This window comes from Crinia signifera, chromosome 6, assembly GCF_055691185.1.
Source record: "Crinia signifera chromosome 6, ASM5569118v1, whole genome shotgun sequence".
In the NCBI taxonomy this organism is placed as follows: Eukaryota; Metazoa; Chordata; class Amphibia; order Anura; family Myobatrachidae; genus Crinia; species Crinia signifera.
In genome coordinates, this window is record NC_139222.1 from 28,100,058 (window position 1) to 28,119,828 (window position 19,771).

Here is a 19,771-nt window from a genome sequence, read left to right on the forward strand (position 1 = left end):
GAGGGCGTGGTTGGTGACCGTCTGCCGGCGGCTTAAAAGAGAGCAGTGACCAATCAGGCTGTAGGTTTGCCGGAGGTGTGTATTTCCAGACAAAAACCAATCAGGCTGTGGGTTTGCCGGAGGCATATACTTCCAAACAAAAACGGTACATTTGTACGGACAACAAAATATCAACAATTACATATAAAAAAATATACATAGCAAAGTGCAACATGATTGCAATAAATGCCAATAATATACAATATACATTAAAAGGACAAAATTACAGTATATGAATGGACAATATATACATCCAATTCAAAACAGTTTCTGCGGAGGAAAAGAAACTGACAATGAGAAGCAAAAATACATACAGATGGCAAAAATCGGAGGAAAGGCTGAAAATAGATAATAATTACAATATATTAATAAGATAACAATAAAAACCATACAGAGATGATTATTCACCAAAATCTGCACAGATATCACAAAACAGTATATACATACATGAAAAAAGAGTATTCTCAAAAAAGGGGGGGATTTAGCGATTAATGAACGGCGTGATTTCATACCCTTCATTAAGACCTTGGGGTGCCAAGCTGCCAAGGGTAAGGATCCAGAAGGTCTCGCGTCTAAGTAGTGCGCGATCTCTGTCGCCTCCCCTTTTCCCAATCGGGACCAACTCAAGGCCCATAACCTTAGTGCCCTCTGGATTACTATTATGACAGGACTTATAATGTCGGGGAACACTGTGGTTGACCACGCCATGTTTTATGTTCCTCAAATGTTCCAAAATGCGAACCTTCAAGGGGCGTTTGGTCTTGCCTATATAAATGGACCCACAAGGACAAATTAATTTATACACAACATAGGTTGAGTTACAATTAATAAATTGATTTATTCTAAAAGTGGTACCATCATGCGACAAAAAAGATGAGCTCTTTTTAACCAAAGAGCAAATCTTGCACCTGCCGCAAGAAAAGCAACCCTTCAGGGTGAGGAAAGAAGATGGGTTAACATTAGATGACACAGATGGAACAGGCTCTAGTTGACTCTTAGATGTCCAGGCACTGATAGTTTTGGCCCTTGTAAAAACAATTTTAGGAGCATCTTCCAAATGTTTACCCAATACAGGATCACACTTAACAATATGCCAGTGTTTCTTTAAAATAGTAGAAATCTGTTTTTCCCCATCATTGTACTTTGTAATGAAGAGACAGTCACTATTTTTATTCTCAGGATCTTTAACTTTATACTGAAGCACTTCTTCACGTACTGAGTCCCTGGCTTTAATAAATGCCGACTCCACTCCGTCTTAATGAAGGGTATGAAATCACGCCGTTCATTAATCGCTAAATCCCCCCCTTTTTTGAGAATACTCTTTTTTCATGTATGTATATACTGTTTTGTGATATCTGTGCAGATTTTGGTGAATAATCATCTCTGTATGGTTTTTATTGTTATCTTATTAATATATTGTAATTATTATCTATTTTCAGCCTTTCCTCCGATTTTTGCCATCTGTATGTATTTTTGCTTCTCATTGTCAGTTTCTTTTCCTCCGCAGAAACTGTTTTGAATTGGATGTATATATTGTCCATTCATATACTGTAATTTTGTCCTTTTAATGTATATTGTATATTATTGGCATTTATTGCAATCATGTTGCACTTTGCTATGTATATTTTTTTATATGTAATTGTTGATATTTTGTTGTCCGTACAAATGTACCGTTTTTGTTTGGAAGTATATGCCTCCGGCAAACCCACAGCCTGATTGTTTTTTGTCTGGAAATACACACCTCCGGCAAACCTACAGCCTGATTGGTCACTGCTCTCTTTTAAGCCGCCGGCAGACGGTCACCAACCACGCCCTCTGACGAAGTTTGATACGAAACGCGTTAGGGCGGGGTTTGGTGACGTCTGCTGTACCTGTTGCCCCGGCTTCCCCACCGTGTCCGTTCCTGTTTGGAGTTCCCGGCGCGCTTCCCTCACTCCTCGTGCGGTGAGCGTGTCCTGTTACCCGGCTGAGTCCTGACGGAGGTTGGAGTTTTGCCTGAGGCTTTTATTGTAAAATCTTGTGGTAACCAGCCCACAGCGGTTACCTTAACGGTACGAGTCCACATTGATTTTATGTGCCGCAGCACTGTATGTGTTTTAAATAAATACAGTTTTACACTATGAAGCGCTTCTCTATTCCATTCTGAAACAGATCTTCCTTAACCCTATGAGTCCTGGGTTCTTTGCGGGAGAAAGCTGCAGTCCGCTATATCTTTCGACTTAGTGTCTCACAGGAATACGTTTATCCTGTCTATCGTCTGGTTGGTGACCACATACAAGCGCAGATTCATCTTCCCTGTTGTTCAACGTGCCTGTGTTACTGGACTCATTGGTGAACACCTTGCTGCTATTGTGTGGTTATATATTTATATCATTTTTTATATACTGTATATATTGATTCTTTGTAAAAAGATCATATTTTGAAATGTTTAGAAGCAGTGACCTTAATGATAAAAGATTGCAGGAATGCAATCGCATCTTTGATGAGCGCATTTGCCCGCAGGCTTCTGCGGACACAGGTGCCATCAATCCTGATGCATTGCACCTGCTGGAAAAGCTTTTAGTACGAGAGACTAAGTCCTGGTGGGACATTAAAAGTCTTGACAATTATTTAACCTGTGGAAGAATTCCCCGTGGTTTAAGACTTAACAAAATGCCTACGTTGGGTCTTGACAACGAAAACTTTATGAAACAATGGTTTAATATATTAGATGAATGCTCATTTTCCCTAATTAAATTATTGATAGCGGAAAAAAGGAAAATCCTTCAGGATACAGAAAAGCAGCTTGGGGAGTTAATAGCTGATCTTGATAAGCAGAAGGATACTGAGGTTTTTAAAAGGAGGAAGGCTGAGATTGATAAAAAAGTTTTGAGTATTGAGAGTAAAGTGGTGGAGACTAAACATAAAAAATATCAAAGGGAGATGCTGAAGAAGCAAGACGTGCATCTCCGGAGCTCCCGCTTGGCCCCGTCCAAATCCACGCTGAATCTCCTCTCCCCGAGGCCATCCAGACATCACACCCCATATACCAGCTAAGGGGGACCCTAAAAAAGGAGTGGGAAAAGCCGCGGAGTCGGGGGACCTAGCTGAGAGGTCCCCGCGGATTGCGGCCTAGTACCCCCTTGGAGCCGGGGACTCGCGTGATCCCGCCGTCCGTCGGAGCCGCGAAACGGAAGAGGGCGCACCCCAGAGAACTGCAGACTGCCACCTACCCAGTGAAGGGGGCTCCTGACCCAGCGCCACCCGGGACACGAGCGACAGACCCGGCTAAAAGGTGAGGAGAGGCGCAGCAGGCAGACCCCCCCTACAGATCGCGGCCGCCATCTTGGATTGTGGAAGACGCGCTGCCAGGCTTTGTGTGCGGCGGGGAGCCGGCGGAGGCCGTACACTTAGCCACCTCCACTACCTCGAGCCTGATTCTGCACTGTCCCCTCTCCCCTCTCTGGTGAGGGGACAGAGGAACCGTTAAGAGGCTGTCTCCTCCCCCATCTTCCGGGAGTTACTGTGTGCCATTGGGGGGACAGGCTTCTCACAGGGGTCGGCTACAGGAGCCTTGTGGTGCCCCCCTCTATCTGGGATCCCTTGGGGAATACAATATTAACTTTCCAGGCCCCATATATATGCTTCTATGGGGCACAAGAAATAAGTAACAAACATATGTGAGAGCCCTAGGCTGTAATTTTCTGACAACATAAAAACAACTGACAAAAGAGCCCTGGGAACAGCCTGTGTCATCAGGGATATACAGTGTACCACAGCTCAACAGCGCCACCTGGTGACAAAAGAGAAGAATAACATCCATTCAATACTCCATCCAGCTTTCTATGTTTGGACTAATCTGAAGTAACACAGTGCAGGAACTCTATAGTATTCTGATGTGAAGTGGTAGGAGCCGTGGCGGCCACAAGCTCAAGGGCCTACTTTCAAAAGCTTCATTCAAGCACGGCAATGCTTCAGGAATAACCATGCTGCTTTAACAGGCCACTGGGGGGAGGCCATGCGTGAAACTACCCGTCAGCCATGACCTAGCTGAGCGACTACTATCCCATGATTAACCAGTCTCGACACACATGACTAAACGTCGCCACAACAAAATTAAAGGAAAACCCCCTTCGGGATCAACGCAAGCACAAGCTTTTTGCTCTCTCTTTGGTGCCTCAGCCCGTGACTCCCTCCCATCGACGTCGGGATCGCACTCTCCCTCACGATCAGTAGATCAAATCCCACAGAATTCTCCGCTCACGTCGCCACCAGAAGTGAGTACCATGGCCTCGCAAGATCTGGCCTCCATACTCTCCAAACTCAAGGAGATTCCCACACGGCAGGAGATGCAAGAAGATCTCCTCTCTTCTGAAAAGAGGATCCAGGAGTCTATGCAGATTCAAATCGCTTCTATTAAGACAGACTTCAAACACCTGGCGAACCGAGTAGTACTACTGGAAGAACAAACAGAAGAGGTAGATAATCGGATGTCGGATATCCACGATTTGATGTCTCGGCAATCGAGGGCCCTAACAGATCTGGGCCGTAGGTTGGATGATTTGGACAATCGTGGGAGGAGGAATAATCTAAGGATTAGAGGTGTTCCAGAAGACATCCTACCTCAAAACATTGAGAGCGCCTTATCTAAGATTTTCAAAAGCCTTATAGGGGCAGATGCAGAGCGCCAAATAGTCTTTGATAGAGCCCACAGAGCCCTTAGGCCCAAAGGAGCTCCAGCTGAGAAACCAAGGGACATAATCTGTAGACTTCATTATTTCCAAGAAAAGGAGGAGGTCTTGAGGGCGGCGCGACTCTCACCAGATCTTACTTTTAATGGCCACGATATCCAGATCTATCAGGATCTATCATGGACAACTTTACAACAAAGGCGCTTACTACGCCCCCTCACGGACGAACTTAAGAAGAAAAATATTAAGTTCAGATGGGGGTTCCCTATCAGTATACAAGTTATCCATAAAGGCAAAACGTGTATCCTACAGGAGCCCGAGGGGGTGGACTCATTCTGCAATGCCCTGGACATACAACCTCCAGTGCTGGCTAACTGGCTGGACCCGATGGAACTGTCGATCAGACCAAGACCACACAGGGAGCACTGGCAAGAGGTATACCACGGCAAGAAAAAAAAATCCAGCAACCCTCAGCCCACAGCTCCGAGCGGCAAGCCGGGGGGCCAGCTGCAGAGCCAGCAGAAAATGCCGGTGATCTCTACGCCTGACACGTAACTATGTGCTGATCACAGGAGAGACACTCAAATATGCTATAAAGTTAGATAATTTGCTTGGGTGAAAAAGGGCACCCACTCTAGAAATATTTAGCTGATACATATATGTTTGTGTTGGAAAAAGTTGTGGCGGTCTGGGCTGGAGGGGACGCACACGATCAGATGAGGTCTCTGGCCTTATAATACCTGGTAATTAGTTTTCCCCATCAATCACCCCACTGGGCCTTAAAAATTACAATAGAGGAAATTGATACACAGAGCCGCGAGCGGTTCTTCTCTCTTGTCTGCGGTTTGTGTGTCCTGGCTAGCCCAGCAGAAGTTAATAGCATTGATTTTACTATAGGCTACTGTTATCTAATTGTACCTCCTTGCTTGGTGTGAGCCTATAATAGAGTATTTAGTGTTGAGACTTAGATATAGTAATGTTCCACTGTTCTATTACCTTATTATACGATGTGTAAGACGGGGGGTCCGCCTTGTCCTCCCCCACACCCCCTAAGCTCTGCTGTAGATCTGTAGCCCATGGGACGACACAGGTCCCCCATGGCTAGAAATGCAGAGTTACACATACTCAACGTTTTGGTTTATTGCTTACGCAATATTAGCGTTCCTTTAACAGTTACAGTCTTTCCCCATGTGTTTACCTTCCCTACTTCTTCCCCTGTTCTCATCCCTTGGCTAGGGGGCCCAGGAAAACTGACATGCCTTAAGATCAAAACATGGTGGTTAACCTAAAGATAATATCATTAAATACGAGAGGTCTCAATATACCTGAAAAAAGATCGAAAATCCTGCACTTAATGTATACTGAAAAAGCAGATGTTATATTCTTTCAGGAGACGCACTTTAAAGATGACGCAGCCCCTAGGTTGTGTTCCAGACATTACCCGGTGGGATATTTTAACAACTTCTCCGAGTCTAAGGCTAAGGGTGTTGCCATACTGTTCTCTAAGAGTGTTCATCTCTCCGATGTTACAGAGTGTCCGATAGGTGATGGTAGAGGATTGTTGGTCAAGGCCACTATTGCCAATCAGGTTTTCTCATTTCTTAACCTATATTTGCCTAATAAAGGCCAGATCCGCTTCCTGAGAGAGGCTATGGAGCTAGTAGAAAACAAGTTAGAGGGTGTTGTGGTGACCGGAGGGGATTTTAATTGGGCTATTGACCCCGCAATGGATTCCACCACATCCACTAATAATACCTCTCAAAAAGACATAAGACGTTTTAAAGCCATATTACATGACTTCCAATTGATTGATACTTGGAGACTATTACACCCTAAAGATAAAGATTTTACCTTCTATTCGCATCCACATAAATCGTACACTAGAATAGATTATTTATGTTTGGGCCATGGTTCGCTGGAAATGATTACAGACGCATCAATAGGGCAGATGGTGGTCTCTGACCACGCGCCCATTACCTTATCCTTATCAATACAGAACTCTCCCACTCGACAGTGGAACTGGAAATTTAATGAACAGTTTTTGAGGGATGACGACTGTAGGAAACAGATTGGGGATGCTATCAAGGATTATTTTGAGACAAACGTGACTGAAGGGGTGTCACCAGTTACAATCTGGGAGGCACATAAGTGCGTAATACGTGGAAAATGCATTCAATTAGGTTCGTGGTTGAAAAAAAAGAAAGCTGAATGTAAGACAGCCTTGCTGTCAAAGATAAGATCACTAGAATCGACACATAAGTCCTCCCTGACATCTGACACATTATTGGAACTACAGGAAGCTCGCTTAGCACTAAATAGTCTACTCAACGAGAACACACGTAGGGCATTTAGAAAATGCAGACATAGATTTCACAGATGGGGTAATAAACCTGGTAAACAGTTGGCAAGGGCTTTAAGGGCACAGAGAACTTTGACCTACATAAAAGAAATGAAGGATACTGAGGGGCGGACACATTCCAGTAACTCGCAAATTGCACAGATATTCCATAAGTACTATACGGCCCTTTATAACCTAACCAAAGACGACTATCCGGGAGAAAGGGTAAATTTAGAAAGGGACATACGGGAATATCTAACAGAAATCCAGTATCCTGTTCTCCCAACAGATTTAACAGCCACGCTTAACGAACCATTCACAGAGGAAGAGCTAAAATTGGCGTTAAAAAGTACCCCATCCGGAAAGAGTCCAGGGCCTGATGGCTTCCCAGTGACCTACTATAAAGCTTTTCAGGAAAAACTTCTCCCCTTTTTCCTGCAGGCATGCAATATGATATCCAAAGAGCAACCCTTATCACATCAATCCCTTGCTGCCCATATTACGATATTGCCAAAGGAGGGGAAGGATCCCTCACTCCCTGCGAGCTACCGCCCTATCTCCCTACTCAACATAGACACCAAGTTGTTTGCGAAGTTATTGGCGAATCGCTTGGCGGCTTTGGTCCCCTTGGTAGTCCACGAAGATCAAGTAGGCTTTGTGAGGGGTAGAGAGGCGAGGGAAAATACTATTAGAGTCTTTGACATAATAGCACATGCCCAGGCAACTCGCACCCCAGTCATGTTCCTATCCACCGACGCTGAAAAAGCGTTTGATAGGGTAGACTGGAAATTTATGGAATTGACACTAAGGCATATAGGCATAAACGGCCAGTTCCTACAAAAGATCTTAGCGCTCTATAATTCCCCTACAGCACAAATAAGGATAAATGGCACGTTGTCACCTTCAGTCTCTATCTCGAATGGGACAAGACAGGGTTGCCCCTTGTCGCCCCTGATATACGTACTGTGTATGGAAGCTCTGGCTAGGGCAATCAGGAAGAACCAAAATATTGGGGGACTGAGGGTTGGGAAGACCGATCACAGATTAGCACTATTTGCTGATGACCTCTTGGCAATAGTCTCGAATCCAGTAGTATCCCTACCGAATCTTATGGGGGAATTCTCCAAATATGGGACATTATCTAATTTCAAGATAAATTATTCAAAATCCATTGCACTAAATATATCCCTCCCTAGCCAAAGTGTTGACTCTCTTAAGCCTAGGTTCCCTTTCCAATGGGCCTCTTCTCATATAAAATATTTAGGTATACAAATACCGAACTCCTTGCAATCTGCTTTCGCGCTTAACTACACTCCCCTGCTCCGAACTATGCGCCGTGAATTAGCTCAATGGGCAACACAGAAATTTTCTTGGTTGGGGAGGATGAATATTATTAAAATGAATATTCTCCCTAGATTCCTATATCTCTTCCAAGCAATCCCTCTGAGGGTTCCGGCGCAATACATCGGAGAGGCGCAGAGAGTTATAAGCCAATTTGTTTGGGGGGGTAAGAAGCCTAGATTCAAGCACTCATATCTATACTATAATAGGGACAAGGGGGGTCAACGTTTGCCAATGTTGCTAGCATATTATCAGGCAGCAGCCGTACACAGAGTGCTGAACTGGACCAGGGTAGATGTTAATCCCAAGCAATGGGTAGAATTGGAAATATATTCCTCCTCTATGAACTTACCTCTTATTCCCTGGTTAGCAACAATCCCTCCAATTAAGCACCCCACAATTGAGCCCACTTTAACAATATGGAAGAATCTTAGGTATAAGCTTGGCCTCTCGTCACCAAATACCCTTATGTTGCCATTTATTGAGAACCAAGATTTTCCCCCTGGGGCTTCTGGACTACAGGCAAATAGATGGAAACAGCGGGGTCTTACTAGAATAATCCATTTACTGTCAGGTGGGAAAATTATCGCGTTCACAGACCTGATGAAAGAAAAGAAATTGGTTCAATCGGATGCTTGGTTTTATTTTCAAATAAGACATTTTGTACACTCAAAAAGGCCTGAGGTTACTCTAAAAAAAGACCCTATGCAATTTGAAATGATTTGCTCACGGGCTTCTGAGCCTACACATGCCCTTTCTGCTATATACAAATTACTGCTACAGGGCCATTTTCCGGATAACCCCGCCTTCTGTGAGAAATGGAATAAGGACCTAATACATAGGGGTATAACAATAGATTGGGAGAAACACTTTGAGGTCATGGCAAGATGCTCGACGAGTCTTGAGGTAATAGACACCCAATACAAACTCCTAACTAGATGGTATAGATGTCCAGATTTCCTTCACAAAATCTTTCCATCGGTGTCCCAGCTATGTTGGAGATGCGGCAATTCAAGGGGCACTTTGATCCATATTTGGTGGGACTGCGACAAGCTCAGACCCTTTTGGGAAAACGTTATACAACTCTCCTCAATAATATTAGGTTACCAAGTCCCAGAGGGTCCCGACTTTTGGCTTCTATCACACTCCAAAATCCCGTTATATAAATACAAAAAGTCCCTTTTAAAACACCTGAACAATGCCGCCAGAGCAATAATTCCGACACACTGGAGGGACACGAAACCCCCAACAATTTGGGAGTGGTTTACCAGAATCGATTTCTATTGCACCATGGAAGATATTTACTACGATGCTCTAGACAAACAAATCGACTATATGTCGACATGGTTACAGTGGATCGATTTCAAATCATCAGTAACATACAAGGAGCAGGTAGACCCCGGCCCCTCTACTGGAAATTAGGAGGATGTAGGATTCTCTTAATTCTGAGTTCATACATACAGGAGACCCTACACTCAGGATGCACTTGGGATGACCCGACGAGATGAGACAGATTGAGACACCCCCGTCCGCCATTACAATATTAACTTCCCTCCCTTCCCATGGGAATTACCACTTTCTCCCTTAGCTTTCCCACCCCACTTCCCTGTTATGTTAATTTGTCCCCTACCCAATCCCCCTAGACTTACGAATCTAGTCATTCAATTACCATTGTAAGGTGGTCAGAGAACTCTACCTTCTAGGCCTAATTCATCTGTAATGACAGAACAGTTTACTCCTCCTTACTATAAGGCCAGAATGTGGCGTGAAGAAAGGGCAGAGTCACATTAAAGTTAATACGAAAATGTTGTAATAAACTCTGACACATATGCCTAGTGAACCTATGTATCCACCTAAGTTTTTGTAAGATCGTATTGTCTGTGTTTATGCTTTTGTATTTGTTTTATATACTTGAAAAAACTTAAATAAAGAATATATACAAAAAAAAAATATCAAAGGGATAAAATGGACTACGAGCTTAACAAAGTAAGATCATGGCATGTGGATAAAAAGGAGCCTGTCCAGAGTTACAAACGTCCAACCACCAACTATAGGGTTAACGATAACAGGAGATTTAATTCCCCGAGACGTCCCTATAGAAATGAATCTAACACCTGGAAAGAAGTCCCATATAGGAATCGAAATAATATATACAAAAGAGATAATAGGCCTAATAATGGTAATGGTAATTATTCTAGACACCTGGAGAGAGAGTCTATGGGTTTTATTCACAAAAATCGATATGAGAGACTTACTTCTTCTAGTGAAAACCCAGAGAATAATAATTTTTTAGGTCAGGGACCTGCCCCCAACGACCACAGACCACAACATCGAGTCTATACCCCACTAAGCCAAAAAAGACAGAGAGGGGAAAGAGAGGATCAGGAATCAACAGGACGAGAGCCAAAAATGAGAGCACTTTAAAACCAACCACTAGTGGGGTTTTTAATTTGTCTAAAAAGGTCCTTACACCGATACAGACCAGCGTATTGCAAAAGGGATTATCTTTTGCTCCCTCTGCTGGCCCTACCAAATTTGATCTTTATATAGATCTAAATCTGTATATAAGGAAACTTACCTTAAAACGCCATTTTTTGAGAAAAGCAGATGCTCCCCTTAGAAATTGGGATGATACCCAGGGTTCCCAAAAGGTTGATACACTTTCCAAACTTAAACCTAAATCGATTTATTACCCTGTTGAGTCGAGGGGTGCACACCTTGAACTGTTTTCAGATCTGGTTAAAAAGGATATAGATAAATTGAAAAGTAAAAATACAAAAAGGAATCTTTCTAGGAAGGAATTTGATGCCTTGAAAAGTTTGTCATCTGACACTGATATTGTGATTAAAAGTGCGGATAAGGGGGGTGGAGTCGTGGTCCTGGATCGTGAGTACTATGTGGATGAGGCCCACAGATTGCTCAATGATAACATCTCCTACCGCCGCCTGGACTCCGACCCCACTCCTCTGTTCATACTCGAACTTGAGACCCTGCTCAAAACTGGTTTAGCTAATAAGACCTTGTCTGTTGATGAATTCAAATATATGTATAACCCTAACCCCAACTTGGCCACGTTTTACCACCTGCCTAAGATCCACAAGGGGCTTGACAAGCCTCCAGGTCGCCCCATTGTGGCTGGTGTGGGCTCTCTCACGTCGAGGGTCTCTGAGTTTGTAGACTCGGTTATTAAACATTATGTCCCCAAGCTCGGGACTTATGTGCGTGATTCCACACATATGCTTCAACTTGTAAGGTCAATCTCTTGGGAAGAGGGACTTAATTGGGCCTCAATTGATGTCCAATCGCTCTACACTGCTATCCCACACAAGGGAGGAATAGCAGCTGTGAGAGCGGTCCTTGCACGTGATCCCTCCATCTCCATGGAAGCTGGAGATTTTGTGTGTGAGTGTCTCAGATTTGTGCTCACACACAATTACTTCGAATTCCTGGGAAATTGGTATTTACAGCTGTGGGGCACAGCGATGGGGACGATTTGTGCCCCCAGTCTGGCCAATTTATACATGGGAGAATGGGAATGTGACTTGCTTAAAGGTGTGTGGGCATCGAAAATCCATTTTTTTCATCGTTATATCGATGATATCATCCTTGTTTGGAGGGGGAATGAGAGTGAATTTAATCAGTTTATGGGTGAGATAAACAATAATTCCTTCAATCTGAAATTCACGTCCAATTTCCAGAGTGTAAAAATTGAGTTCCTGGACCTCCTCTTGAGTATAGAAAATTTTCCACAAATCCCAGAGGTTGAGACATGCACATTTTTTAAAAGTGTTGATAGCAACAGTTATTTGGAGTATGAGAGCTGCCATTCAAAACCCTGGAAGAACAACATTCCCTTTTCCCAATTCCTGCGTTTACGCAGGAATTGTACCAATATACAAACCTTTGAGGAACAGGCTCAAATTTACACTCAAAGGTTTAGGGAAAGAGGGTACCCGACGAAAATAGTGGAGTCGGCATTTATTAAAGCCAGGGACTCAGTACGTGAAGAAGTGCTTCAGTATAAAGTTAAAGATCCTGAGAATAAAAATAGTGACTGTCTCTTCATTACAAAGTACAATGATGGGGAAAAACAGATTTCTACTATTTTAAAGAAACACTGGCATATTGTTAAGTGTGATCCTGTATTGGGTAAACATTTGGAAGATGCTCCTAAAATTGTTTTTACAAGGGCCAAAACTATCAGTGCCTGGACATCTAAGAGTCAACTAGAGCCTGTTCCATCTGTGTCATCTAATGTTAACCCATCTTCTTTCCTCACCCTGAAGGGTTGCTTTTCTTGCGGCAGGTGCAAGATTTGCTCTTTGGTTAAAAAGAGCTCATCTTTTTTGTCGCATGATGGTACCACTTTTAGAATAAATCAATTTATTAATTGTAACTCAACCTATGTTGTGTATAAATTAATTTGTCCTTGTGGGTCCATTTATATAGGCAAGACCAAACGCCCCTTGAAGGTTCGCATTTTGGAACATTTGAGGAACATAAAACATGGCGTGGTCAACCACAGTGTTCCCCGACATTATAAGTCCTGTCATAATAGTAATCCAGAGGGCACTAAGGTTATGGGCCTTGAGTTGGTCCCGATTGGGAAAAGGGGAGGCGACAGAGATCGCGCACTACTTAGACGCGAGACCTTCTGGATCCTTACCCTTGGCAGCTTGGCACCCCAAGGTCTTAATGAAGGGTATGAAATCACGCCGTTCATTAATCGCTAAATCCCCCCCTTTTTTGAGAATACTCTTTTTTCATGTATGTATATACTGTTTTGTGATATCTGTGCAGATTTTGGTGAATAATCATCTCTGTATGGTTTTTATTGTTATCTTATTAATATATTGTAATTATTATCTATTTTCAGCCTTTCCTCCGATTTTTGCCATCTGTATGTATTTTTGCTTCTCATTGTCAGTTTCTTTTCCTCCGCAGAAACTGTTTTGAATTGGATGTATATATTGTCCATTCATATACTGTAATTTTGTCCTTTTAATGTATACAGCTTGAGTATCCCGTATCCAAAATGCTCGGGACCAGGAGAATTTTGGATAACGGATTATTCCGTATTTCGGAATATTTTAATATTTCAATGATGTATTTTGAAGTATCTTGCATGTATGCTGTATAAACACATAATATACACACAAATATATTTTATTACCACATAAAATACACACAAATATATTTTAATTGTTCAAAAAACAAGGTTTCAAAACGTGAAACAAAATGTGTGTACTATCTCAGCACTGAATTTGAATGCCAAGCAATCATTGTCTTGCACATATATAGTGCCAGTTACATATCATGTCCCCAGTGATGCTGTTACAAATGTCCCCAGTGAGTTTTTAGCAAAAAAAAAAATTTTTTTCACTTTCTGGAATGTCCGTATTTCGGAATAATTTGGATAACGGATACTCGGATACGGGATACTCGACCTGTATTGTATATTATTGGCATTTATTGCAATCATGTTGCACTTTGCTATGTATATTTTTTTATATGTAATTGTTGATATTTTGTTGTCCGTACAAATGTACCGTTTTTGTTTGGAAGTATATGCCTCCGGCAAACCCACAGCCTGATTGGTTTTTGTCTGGAAATACACACCTCCGGCAAACCTACAGCCTGATTGGTCACTGCTCTCTTTTAAGCCGCCGGCAGACGGTCACCAACCACGCCCTCTGACGAAGTTTGATACGAAACGCGTTAGGGCGGGGTTTGGTGACGTCTGCTGTACCTGTTGCCCCGGCTTCCCCACCGTGTCCGTTCCTGTTTGGAGTTCCCGGCGCGCTTCCCTCACTCCTCGTGCGGTGAGCGTGTCCTGTTACCCGGCTGAGTCCTGACGGAGGTTGGAGTTTTGCCTGAGGCTTTTATTGTAAAATCTTGTGGTAACCAGCCCACAGCGGTTACCTTAACGGTACGAGTCCACATTGATTTTATGTGCCGCAGCACTGTATGTGTTTTAAATAAATACAGTTTTACATTATGAAGCGCTTCTCTATTCCATTCTGAAACAGATCTTCCTTAACCCTATGAGTCCTGGGTTCTTTGCTGGAGAAAGCTGCAGTCCGCTATATCTTTGGACTTAGTGTCTCACAGGAATACGTTTATCCTGTCTATCGTCTGGTTGGTGACCACATACAAGCGCAGATTCATCTTCCCTGTTGTTCAACATATATATATATATAGATATATATATATATATAGATGTTGGCTATACATACCACCCCCACCGGGATCATCAGTGGGTAGACACCCCAAAATTCCTAAATATAGCCCAGAGACACAGACACTCTCTTACCTGAGATAACGGCATTTTCCCAATACAGTATACCCCCTGCAATCTCATGGGAGCCGTGCCTCTCACAGCAATGGTGCCATCCACAGGACTGTGTGTATATAGTAATAGAATGTGACTTCATTAGATATCAGATGTAGTCCCTCGTTTCTATAAGTATTGCGCCCATCAGGGCATATACCACTGAGCCTGATATGTGTCTGTCATGGTAATGTACTGTTTATTGCATGTGTGTAATGACTTGTTGTCCAGTGTGGTCCCAGCCAGGTAACTGTCCTGTGTGAGTGATACATAGGAAGTCCGGTACTTGTGTATTATCACGGCGCACAGATCGCAAAATCGCATCGCATACCATTCTTTGCATGCAATGCGATGCGATTTTCCTATGTAATTAATGGACTGCTATTTTTTTCACCCGGTGATATCTCTTTGTATCACATCGCATGCGATCGCATGGTGCCGCAAAATTGCATGCGATTGCATAGGGTGCGATGCCATTGACTTTACTATAGAGTTTTATTGTAATTTTGAGTCTATACGCTATGCCAGGGGTGGCCAACCGGTCAGAGGTAAAGAGCCGAAAAATATCGGTAGTCAAGCTAAAGAGCCAACATCATGCATGTGCCGAAGGCGCATGCGCCCAAAAAAGGGGCGTAGTCTATTTTGACCCCTTGGGTGGGTGTGATACAAATATGCCTCCAATAGTGCAGTGCCATATATACATATGCCCCCAATAGTGCCAGATACACATATGCCCCCCACACGGTGCCAGAAAGCTGGTCTGCCCCCACAGTGCCAAAAAGCTGGTATGCCCTCACAGTGCAAATTTCCCAGCAGCAGCACTCACCGTTGTTACTGCTGCTGCCGGGCAAAGAGAGGACAGTCTGGCGTCCCCCTGCAGTCCTGTGATGTCACTGAGGGGAGGAGAGCACAGCACACCGCGCGTCTCCTTCCCCCTCACTTCCCTGTGACTGGGCCGTCCACCAATCAAAGCTCGCTGGCCGGCTCCTGATTGGCTGACGGCCCAGTCACAAGGATGCACAGTAAGGGGTAGGAGAGATGCGCGCTCTCCTCCCCTCAGAAGGAGAAGGGATTCAGGGAACCGGCAGCAGGGGGGACTGGGACGGACAGTGGGCGGCGGGAAGCAGTGGGAGCAGGAGCCACACTTTACAAGGGGGAGAGCCGCATGAGGCTCAAGAGCCACAGGTTGGCCACCACTGCGCTATGCGCTGAATTGAATGTCTGCTGCACTAATCGCTTAAAGTTACTCCCTTAGTAACAATGGATAAATTGGTAAAGAAAGAATAAGTGATTTTGTGCGCTGACACACTTCCAGAAAAAAGTGAGGAGATGACCCAAAGGTCAGAATATCAGATGAATAAAAGAAATATACTCTCCTTGTCAACCAATTCTTCGCCTAACTAGAGGCTCTCCATTCATTTGTATGGTTGAGATATGTAAAAGATAAAATTCTCATAATAGTGTGATATCGTCAAAATAACAGATATATTTATTTATACACACTAATAAAACATACATAAAACCACACATTTAGATAGTGAACAATGATGTTGTCCCTTATATAAAGCTAAAGGTGGAGGTTTACCAGAATCTGTAAAAAGGTTTTTCAAATCTGGAAAGCCTCCGGTTCTCCGGAAAACCAAAGGCTTCAGGTGCTTCAAACGAATCCAGTACCGGTAATAGACCCCCTCGGGTGACTCACTCCAGGCTGCTGCAACGGTTATCGGGATCCAAATCTCCCTTTGTCAGGCAGTAGTCTGGAGAGTGAGTCACTTCCTCTATTTAAACATATCCCCTCATTAACCTCCGGGTCAAGAGGTCAAATCTTAAAAATACTGTATATTTACTACTAATATTTAGTACCATTAAAAAATCATGCAGTGTATTCCATAAGGTAAAACCGCTAACCCCAGTTGCTTAAAAACTGTTGAAATGTCCTCTAGAAGTTAGAACTCCGGGTGGAACGCATTTCCTGTTTCTAATTGGAACGCATTGCTCCGTTCAACGAAACCGGAAGTTCCTCAGCACTGCGTCATACCTAATAAGTGTAAAATTAATAAAATAAAAAACATCTATCTCTAATCTGCGCAGCAGCCTCTTCAGTATAGCACCCACTCCGGTGGGCACCTAAAAAGAACTGGGGATTCTGGGATGCAGTGGGAGGAGCCTACCACTCTAAAAGCTTTGGTATAGGTGCCTGGCTCCTGCGGACCCTCCTACATCATAATGTGAAGCTGTGTCACCAGGACCATTGAAAGAGAAATGATTTATGCCCAAAATGCAGTATACAGCAGGGTACATGTATGCATAGGATTTGGCAGCATCACGCGAAGGAGATTTTGGGAGAAAGTCCAAAATATAATGGTCAAGGTGGGACTACCGGTACAATATCTGGATGTAACTATGTATTTTGGGCATAAACCCACAGGTAAGGGCAATGACCCGTTTATACCGCCGGTGGAGAACCTAGCTGCTCTGGCAAAAGTAATAATAGCAGGGAAATGGAGGCGCATGAGGCACCGGATTTATACCACTGGGTCCATCTGGTAAACCATACAGTAGATAATGAGAAGTACACATACACCAAAAGTAATAATGTAAGAAAGTGTCATCAAACGTGGGAGAGATGGACGCTGTCAGAATTCTATGAGGCTTATACAGGAGTATACACAACAATGCATATACATTACACAAATCCACACTATTACACAGGACCAAACACAGGAATAGCTTTATTATAAATGGCCGTACACAGAAGGTGAGATAGATGAGGCACAATGTAAGTTTAGTATAATCGGTATAATGGCATCGCTTGTCAGACATAAAGCACATATACACTGCACAGATATAAGGTAGGGGAAAGGATAGGATGTAATGTCTCATCTCTGTATCATATGCATATTGTAATAAGAAATACTGAATAAAAATAAGATCTGGGCAGTGACTGGGCAGATGTTTGTATCCCAGGATGTAAATGTCCCAGGAGCAGCCTGGCTTCCTGCTGAGCTGGTGCCTGAAGCCTGCAGTATGATTACAGTAATGTGGGGTACACATCAGGATGATTTGGCCCAAAATGAGCCAACTTAGATACAATCTCGACCGATTTTATGTAAATTGTCCATTTCACTGCCGTTCTGATGCGATCCCAATCCGATGTGCAGCCCCGCGGATCGTTCAGTCTTCTCTAAGATCCTACCTGCAGCAGATAGTTTCTGAGAAACGACCATTGAAGTGGGTTCGGGTCGCGATCACATCAGATGCAGTTCCTGAGCGTGTCATAGGCTCCACCAGATCGTGAGCGGGTCATACATTCCCCTAACAACCCGCTCACAAGCTGCATCATGCTGGTGTGTACCCAGCATAAGCCGGCAGCTCTGGAGAGGGAGGAGGGGGCTGGTTGTGGAGGAACATCAGCCAGGACAGTTTCTGCTAGCCTTACATTTAAGAACCCATTGGTAGCTCCCACAGTTTCTAGGGGGTGAATCGAGCCTGCATTGTGTTGGGGAGACTACTCTCAGATGATCCCTTTGCATGCAACAGGGGTATCCTCACATCAATGCTCATGTTTAATGTAGATCTGCTCATCAAAATGTTATTTTTCTGGTATTTACAAAATATACATTTATTTATAAAACATTTCCCACACTGCAAGCATGGAAAAGGCTTCTCTGATGTCTAACAAGATGTGATTTATTGGTAAAACATTTCCTACATTCAGCATGAAAATGGTTTCTCACCTGTATGTACCCGCTCATGTGTAAGCAGACTGGATTTTTTTGCAAAACATTTCCCACATTCAGAACATGAAAATGGTTTCTCACCTGTATGTACCCTCTCATGTAGAATAAGACTGGATTTAAGTGTAAAACATTTCCCACATTCAGAGCATGAAAATGGTTTCTCACCTGTATGTATCATCTCATGTGTAACAAGATTAGATTTATTTATAAAACATTTCCCACATTCAGAGCATGGAAATGGTTTCTCACCTGTATGTACCCTCTGATGTCTAACAAGATGTGATTTATTGGTAAAACATTTCCCACATTCAGCATGAAAATGGTTTCTCACCTGTATGTACCCGCTCATGTGTAACCAGACTGGATTTTTTTGCAAAACATTTCCCACATTCAGAACATGAAAATGGTTTCTCACCTGTATGTACCCTCTCATGTAGAATAAGACTGGATTTAAGTGTAAAACATTTCCCACATTCAGAGCATGAAAATGGTTTCTCACCTGTATGTATCATCTCATGTGTAACAAGATTAGATTTATTTATAAAACATTTCCCACATTCAGAGCATGGAAATGGTTTCTCACCTGTATGTACCCTCTGATGTGTAACAAGATTGGATTTATTGCTATAACATTTCCCACACTCAGAACATGAAAATGGTTTCTCACCTGTATGTACCCGCTCATGTGTAACCAGACTGGGTTTTTTTGCAAAACATTTCCCACATTCAGAACATGAAAATGGTTTCTCACCTGTATGTACCCTCTCATGTAGAATAAGACTGGATTTAAGTGTAAAACATTTCCCACATTCAGAGCATGAACATGGTTTCTCACCTGTATGTACCCTCTCATGTATAACAAGATTAGATTTATTTATAAAACATTTCCCACATTTAGAGCATGGAAATGGTTTCTCACCTGTATGTACCCTCTCATGTGTAACAAGATTAGATTTATTTAGAAAACATTTCCCACATTCAGAGCATGAAAATGGTTTCTCACCTGTATGTAACCTCTCATGCATAACAAGACTGGATTTATTGCTATAACATTTCCCACACTCAGAACATGAAAATGGTTTACCACCTGTATGTACCCTCTCATGTGTAACAAGATGTGACTTACAAGAAAATGATTTCCCACATTCAGAACATGAAAATGGTTTCTCCCCTGTGTGATGTCTCTGATGTAAAGCGAAAACTGACTGACTTATAGAACTGGAAGATATTGTATCATCTTTATGGTCTGTACTGTGTGTAGTAAGGTCTGAATGATCAGGAGAAGGTTCCTCATGACTAGAGGGACCAGATG

At 43.1% G+C, this 19,771-nt stretch overlaps 1 protein-coding gene across 1 annotated transcript in view; it reads right to left on the bottom strand.

Moving 5' to 3' along the window:
* Nucleotides 1-17,469: 17,469 nt before the first annotated feature.
* Nucleotides 17,470-19,771, bottom strand: part of LOC146010221 (uncharacterized) — a 60,463-nt gene continuing 58,161 nt past the window's right edge. Inside the window, 2 exon segments of the mRNA XM_083151257.1 lie at nt 17,470-18,770; nt 18,772-19,630. Coding sequence (XP_083007383.1) covers nt 18,434-18,770; nt 18,772-19,630 — 1,196 coding nt within the window. The 3' untranslated portion in view covers nt 17,470-18,433.